The sequence below is a fragment of the Orycteropus afer genome, unplaced genomic scaffold, assembly GCF_000298275.1.
Source record: "Orycteropus afer afer isolate SDZICR_OR568_19922 unplaced genomic scaffold, OryAfe1.0 scaffold00053, whole genome shotgun sequence".
Taxonomy (NCBI): Eukaryota; Metazoa; Chordata; class Mammalia; order Tubulidentata; family Orycteropodidae; genus Orycteropus; species Orycteropus afer.
The window spans coordinates 7810890-7818959 of NW_006921640.1; the positions used below are offsets into that span (position 1 = coordinate 7810890).

At 37.7% G+C, this 8070-nt stretch overlaps 1 protein-coding gene across 1 annotated transcript in view; it reads left to right on the plus strand.

Annotated features, from left to right (window-relative positions):
• CCDC25 (coiled-coil domain containing 25) overlaps nucleotides 1-8070 on the plus strand; it is a 49850-nt gene that overhangs the window by 35601 nt on the left and 6179 nt on the right. The window contains exon 7 of the mRNA XM_042780672.1: nucleotides 3820-3865. Within this exon, the coding sequence (XP_042636606.1) occupies nucleotides 3820-3865 (46 nt within the window). The remainder of the gene's footprint in view (nucleotides 1-3819; nucleotides 3866-8070) is intronic.

The following is an 8070-nucleotide window of genomic DNA, read 5'->3' on the forward strand; positions in this document are numbered from 1 at the left end:
AAATACACTCCTTGAAGAGAACAATCATGGGAGAAAGAAGGGCTGCTTATGCACAGGGAGACAGCTCAGGGGGCAGAAGTGCATGGAGGGATGGACACAGGGAAGAGGTAACTATCGGGAGGAAGTGGGAAGGGAGCTGTTGCCTTGTGGTAAATTGTGGTCAGTGTCATGAGAGAAAGTGTGTGTGAACTGCTGTATGGAAAGTGAATTTGCTCTGTAAATTTTCACCCAAATCACACACACACACACAAAGTTAAAAAAAAAAACCCACAAACTGTCTTGCTCTTTTTTGACCCAGTTACCTCAGAATTCCCTAGATCCTGAGAAAGATTGTTGGGTCAGAGTCTATGTAATATCATTAGCTACTGTTATTAGTTCTTCACATACATGTGTTTCTCTTGTTTGGAGTTCTGCTAAAACAGGGTGAATAGCTTCATTTAAAACATAACATTCAAATAGAGAACTCCAGAAATATTCTCCTGTCTTAGTTGCTGTTGTAACAGAAATGCCACAAGTGGATGGCTTTAACAAACAGGTTTATTTTCTCACAGTTTAGAAGACTGGAAGTCTGAATTCAGGGCACTGACTCTAGGGGAAGGCTCTTTATCAGCTGTGGGAGAAGGTCCTTGTCTCTTTTCAGTTTCTGTTCCTTGATTCCTGGATGATATATCTGTGTGGCATCTATCTTCTCCTCTTTGTGCTTGCTTGCTTTTATACCTAATCTGCTTTTTTATATCTCAAAAGTGATTGACTTAAGACACATCCTATAATGTTATGGCCTTGTTAACATAAATAAGAAACACTTTATTTTCAAATGGGGTTATATCCATCAGTATAAGAATTAGTACTCCATCATGTATTGGGGGAGGGGGCACAATTCACTCTGTAATTCCTGGGTTATAATCTACTGACATGAAACAGGCTAGTGCCTAGATTTAAGTAGTAAGGTTTTCATTTCTAATTTCTACAGGAATAAAAATGGATGGGTATTGCCATTGTATAGTGCAAGTCCTGTTTGGTATCATATCCAACACCTTTTAGCTCAGAAGTGAACAGAGCAAGATGCACAACAGAGAAAGCTGGAGCAGCAGGAGGGAGAGAGCACGTGTATCAGGACGAGGCTAGAGGGATAGAAAGGTGCCAGTGCACACACCATGTGTTTTTTGATCCTGAGAGCATTGTGAAGTCCTGGGAAGGTTTTAAGCAAGGGATAGTATGATCAAGTTTATGTTTTTGGAGTGTCACTCTGGCTGCACTGTTGATCTGATTAGAAGGGGAACCAGAGTGGGTGCAGGTGGAGCAGTTAGGAAGCTACTGTGATTGTCCATGTGACAGCTGATAGTAGCTTGGATTACAGCGGTGTTAGTGGAGGTGAAGAGAAGTGAACTAACAACAGATAAATTTGTCGGTAAAATAGATATGATAGTAGTCTGGATTAAGTGTAGGATCGGGAAAAAAAAGGGGGCTAAGAATGACTCCTAGGTTTCTGGTTTTTGAATGTGTGAAACTGAATAGACATGGATGCCATTCTTTGAGATAGGGAATACTAGAAAAGAACCAAAATATTTTTTGGGGGAGGGGGCTGGGAAAACCATGAATTTGGTTTGGAATATCAGTTTGAAAATACCTTGAGACATCTGGAAAGATGTCTAGTAGGCAGTTGGATGAAATGGGTTGGAGCTTAGAAGAAAGGTAATTTTATGTGTCACTTTCATTTAGCTAGAAATTCACATTCAGTGGTTCTTGAGCCTGAGTGGCAAATCCCCACAACTGGGCAATTTGATATATGTATGTATGTGTGTGTGTGTGTATATATATATATATATATATATATTTTTTTTTTTTTTTTTTTTTTTTTTCAGTGTCTCCTCTGTCTCCCCACCCTCACTCCTGGTAACCAACAAAGAAAGTTTTCTTCCATATCTTGATATATTTTAATCTTCACAGATGACTTTAAAATGCCTCCAAGATTGAGATTCTCTGCTCTAACCACATTTTTTAAATCAACATGTCTTTCTCTTCCTGCTTATGAGGTTTATTACTGTGTCTGTTTATATTCATTTTGTATAGATACCATTTACTCTTACAGAATTCAACTCATACCTCTATTTAGATGTATCCTAGCCCTTTATCTCTAACTGTGAGAGTTCTTCTTTCTTCTGTCTTCAATTTAAAATTTTTACAGTTCACATCAATTTGGATGTCTCACTATTACTTCAAAGGCAACACATCCCAAACCAAACATATGGTATTTGCAGCTTTTTCCCATTTCTTTCTTTTGTATCGTTTTTTTCAAATCACTCAGTTTAGAAACCTTGATATCTTACAGTTGTTAACACCATGAATTTATGCTCTCAGATTGGGGATATGGTAGTGGATGGGGGCATGATGTAAAGAGTGTGAGCTTAGGCGTCAGACCAGGGTTCAAAACCTGGGTTTTCTACTTGTTAGTTTTAAGACACTGGACAACTTCTCTATTTCTTTGTATGTTAGATGGGGATAATACTTTGCCTTTTAAAGTTGTTGTGGAAATAGCAGTAATTTATAAAGGAGTAGGCACAGTGCCTACGAAGTAAAGGATATCCAGTACATGAGAAATTTTGTTCTTATTAACTGATTTCCTTGCCTTTAACTCCCCCTCTCCTTTTATTCTGCTTGTTACAAATTACTTCTTTTTATAACACTGGTATTATATATATATATAGTCTCTCTTTTTGTCTCTTTGTGTATTTACTTTTATCTTACTTCACTGTATGCGTCTTTATAAATTTCTTCATTTTAGCAACAAGGTAGGGAATAGAAAATATTCCTCAAATATGCTAGACCCTTCAGATCTGCTTAGCTGTGCAATCTACTTTGATAAGTAGAGTTTCATAATATAGAGACACTCAGGTTCATGCAATCTGTACAAACATGGCAAACTCCAACATAAATGATCTCTAAGAATTATTTGTATCACTGTCATTCTCTACTAATACAACTTGGTGTATTTTTTAAGTGAACTCTCAGTGTAGTTGTTGAATAGCTCTTATTTCTTTTCCCTTCTTCCTAATCATTTTGAAGGTTAGGGCTTTGTCTTATCATCATTTTTTTTTCCCTTTATCCCCATCCCAACCTCTACCCAGGCTTAGCATAATGTCTTATACATCATGGATGTTTAAAAAATATTAGTTGCTTTTCATTATGTCTTTCCTCTGCTCAGGAATGTATTGTAGGTTCTTGCTGATCAGATTGTGTTAACTCACATAGTTAGGACAACATATGCATCCAGCCTGATTTCCTACTACATGGCTTTTGATTCTACTTGACTTAGTTTGATCTTTGAAGTGCCATTATAACTCTATCTTTGTGCCTTTGTTCACACTGTTCTCTGGATCTGTGATGCCCTCATCACTCTTCCTACTCACTTGTTAGACTCATACTGAGTTCTGCCTCTTCTGTGGGGGTTGCCCCACTGCCTACACTAATGATTTGCCTCCTTAATTCCTGTAGCATTCACTCTCTCTGCTGTATAATTCAGTTATCTGATCTTGGGTATAGAAGAATGTCATCTTCTGAAAAGTAGGAATAAATATCACCTACCTCACAAAGTTATGTGGAGGTGACATAAAGTAGAGTGTGAGAAAGTACTCTGTAAGCTGTAAAGTACTGTACCAATCTTATTTATTTATTTTTATATTGCATTCTCTTTGAGGATATAAATTATATCTAATAGACTTTGTGTTTTTTTAAAGATCCTGGGAAGTGCTAAATATATGGCAAATGTTTATAAAATACACTTTGGCTGGATAACCTAATCTTAAATATGTTTTCTTCTAGGAGCTATTCATCACTAATGAAAGTTGAGAATATGTCTTCAAATCAGGTATGCTCAAGTTGTTTGCTATAATGTTATGCCTGTAAATAATTCACTAAGTTTGTAACAATTGAACCATTGGCCATTATTTGTTTGCATGTTGCAAATAACTTGATAGCTGCAGTACTGTAGGGCTGGATTCTATTAGATATTGCCCCTCCTTCCCTGTGAGAAAGGAGCTCTGGTAACACAGTGGTTAATGCATTTGGCTGCTAACCATAAGATTGATGGTTTGAATCCACCATCTGCTCCTTGGTAGAAAGATGAGACAGTCTGCTTTCATAAAGATTTATAGCCTTAGAAACCCTATGGGGATAGTTCTACTCTGTGGTATAGGGTTGCTATGAATCAGAATTGACTCGATGGAGGGGGGGTTTTGTTTTCCTCTTTGAGACCTTCTCATGTGTCTGTGTTTAAGTAGACCACCTCATGGAAAGAAACTACCATACTTTCTCTCCTGTGAAGTGTTGTTCTATTGGTGTTTATAGAACTCTTCCATTCTTTTTTCCCCACTTTCCTATCAAAGGCATGAAAAAAATGCCTTTTATTTATTACTGTTCTATATTCATGTGACAGTAGATTCTCACAATAGAGGCAAGTCCAAAATTACCACCTACAATTAAAATAAATAATAAAAATATTAACCCTGGATCTTATACGGCAGCCTAAGTGATAAAATTAGTTCTTTGTCTTAATGTTCTTCAGGACCTAGGGTACATAGAAGTGATGATCTATAACATAGTACTAAAAAGTCCTCCTAACTGCAACATCTAATTATTTTATTGGAATTGTGCCAGAGACTTAGAGCTCATGGCGACTGTCTTTTCCAAAACTTATTTTATAGTGTCTGGATATAACCCCACTGCTCTCAAGTCGGCTTCAACTTCTAGAGACCCCTCCTTGGGTTTCCAAGGCGGTAATACTACTGAAGTAGATGGCCTAACCTTCCTTCCGAGAACGGCTGGTGGGTTTGAACCACCAGCCTTCTGGTTAGCAGTCAAATGCCTTAGGCACTATGCCACCAGAGCTCCCATGTCTAGGTATAGTACAATTTAACTGAATATTCTTTGGAGAAAATGGAAACTGGTTGGATATATTTGGGATATCACATGTATAATTGACAATACATGCTTTAGGTTTGTGTTGTTCATTATGGTAGCCATTAATCACAGGTGGCTATTTATATTTCAGTTAATGAATTCAAAATTAAAAATTCAGTTTCTCAGTCATTCTAGCCATAAATGACTAGTGGCTACCATTTTGGGTAGCACAAATATAGAATATTTTCATCATTGTAGAAAGTACACTTAAACAGTGCTGTTTTGATACATATGTTTTATCAAACTTTTAACAGATTTTAAGATCCCTTAGAGGTCATCCAGTCAAATCCTATATTTAGTAAATTGGACCTGTTAATAGGATTTTAGGTCTGAAAAATGAGTAAGAGTGAGATCTTTATTCTCATCACTGTGAAGAATTAAATTTATGAGGCTCCCTCATGAATCAGAGAAGTATCTTTATAAATTATTCCTGAGCATCATGTAATTAAATAGAGCCTTAAGATTGAAGTTTGATAAACCTAAGTACTGAGTACAAATGTAAATGGTCATTTACTAAATGGATAAACTTAGTAAGTTATTTAATCTCTGAGGCAGTATTCATCAATACAGTAGTGACATACTTCTTCACAGTACTGTTCTAAGGTTTAAACAAGGGCATATATGTAAAAGTCCCTCCTCAACTCTGCCACTGTATGAGTATTAAAAAACACCAAACCCAGGACCATGGAGTTGATTCTGACTCAATGCGACCCCCATAGGACAGAGTAGAACTGCCCCATAGAATTTCTATAGCTGAAATCTTTATGGAAACATTTTTCTCCCTTGGAGCTTGGGTTTGAATCACCGACCTTATGGTGGCAGCTGCAGACTTAACCACAGCATCACCAGGGCTCCTTTGTATGAGTATAAGGGTTGTTATCATTCCTTATCCATATGTCTCTAGTTACTGTTACCTCATAAAGTATCTGAATCAAAAAAATGAAATAGATATATTTAATCTTTTCTGGAATCACTGTTCTTAGATTTCTTGAAGCTATTAGAACAGTTTAACAGTTAAACAAACATTTTTAACATACCCCATATGTAATATCTTTTTTGTAGATACTGTTGCTTATTAAAGCTTTCTGTTACTTTGAAGTCATTTTCTACCAGAAATCTGATACCCATATTGTGTTATGACCTGAGGCATTTTCATTCTCATCATTATGGAGTTTAAAATTCGGTTATATACACAAACACTGTCTGATTAGTGACAGGTGTTAAAATGCTCCAGGATTAGGAAATGGAATTTGTAGAGCAAATTCTCTTGTCTCCCGCTATTTCTTACAGCCCATGTTCCCGTGTTCCAGATTTGAATCGGGTTAAAGTTTCTGAGGAAGTGTTGTGCTAGATGTTTTTATTCTCTCTTTCAGTAGAAGGGCTGTTACAGTTTTTTACTTTATCACACTTTACAAAGATCTCTGGTGGTACAATGGTTAAATGCTCAGCTGCAAACCAAAAGGTTGGTTGTTCAAATCCTCCCAGAGATGCCTCAACAGAAAGACTTGGTGATCTGTTCCCATAGAGATGACAGCCTTGAAAACCCTATGGGACAGTTTTGCTCTGTCCTAAAGGGTCACTGTGAGTCATAATTGACTTGATGGTAGTGGGTTTAGTTTTTCTTTTTTGGTTTTCAAAAAGGTAGGCTTCAGTTCTCCTTTGTGACCATCTTCTTTTAAGGGGATACAGACCTTTACAGCTATCGTTCATGTAAGAGAAGACTTGATTTTTAATTAAACTTATATAACTTCATCCAGAACAATATCAGTCTTTCACTCTGAGTTGGTTTTAGTTGTGATTTTTTGATTTCCTGTTGAGAATAATTCTCTTTAATATGTACTTTATAATCCTTCTAAATTTGATATCAATAACCATAACCAATTACTTTTCTTTTTCCTTTTTTAATGCGTTTTATTGAAATATAATTTATGTACAGTGAAATACACAAAACTGAAGTGACATCACATACAGTATTAGACTGTCAGTGAAGGCAAACACGGGTATACGGGCGGATACATGGGTGGACAGGCTGAACTGTTAGGTATGATGCAGCAGGGAGTGTACCCACAACCATGTATAGGGTTGGCAGACAATGGTTCTACAAGTGTATTTGTATGTTTTGTAAGAATTCCCAGGGAAGGTTGGGCAATCCTACTTCCGTAGTGATACTGCCTCGGAAACCCAAGGAGGGGTCGCTATGAGTCGGGAGCGACTCGACGGCAAATGACAACAACAACAACAACATAGTAGAGCTGACAAGGGACAATGTTTTAGACACCTCTTGGTCACAGCCAGCTACTCAGAGGGACTGAGTAGTTGAACCTGTGGGCTCAGGACCATAGTCACAGGGGACATCAAGCTCAATTAGCATAACGTACTACACAAAACATTGTTCCACCTCCTACTTTGACGAGTGGTGACTGGGATCTTAAAAACTTGCAAGTAGCCATCTAGATGCAATGATGGGTCTCTCCTTGTCCAGAGCAAAGCAGAATGAAGAAAACCAAAGATTCATGGAAACAATTAGTCTTTGCAACTGGTACACCATGCACTCCTTAGCCTATACAACTATGAGACCAGAAGAACTAGATGGTGCCCGGCTACCACTGTCAACCACTAGGAGGGGAATCTATGTGGGAGATCCTGAATAGAGAGAGAGAAGAACAGTGTGGAACAAAACTCAAAATCATTTGGAAAAAAAAAAGGGGGGGATCAGGTTTTCTGGTCTGATCGAGTCTGGTGGAACCACTGAGACTGTGGTCCCTAGCTGCCTTTCAGGTCTGGAATTGAACCCACACCTGCGGCTTCCAGCCAAACAAAACACGAGCATATGAATTGAATGTTTACCTGAGGTAGATACGTTCTTTGGAGAGAACATCATGGGAGAAAGAAGGGCTGTTTATGCACAGGGAGACAGCTCAGGAGGCAGAAGTGCATGGAGGGATGGACACAGGAAAGAGGTAACTATCAGGAGGAAGTGGGAGGGGAGCTGTTGCATTGGGGTAAATTGTAGTCAATGTCATGAGACAACATGTCTATGAACTGCTGTATGGAAAGTGAATTTGCTCTGTAAACTTTCACCCAAATCACAATTAAAAAAAAAAAAAAAGAAAA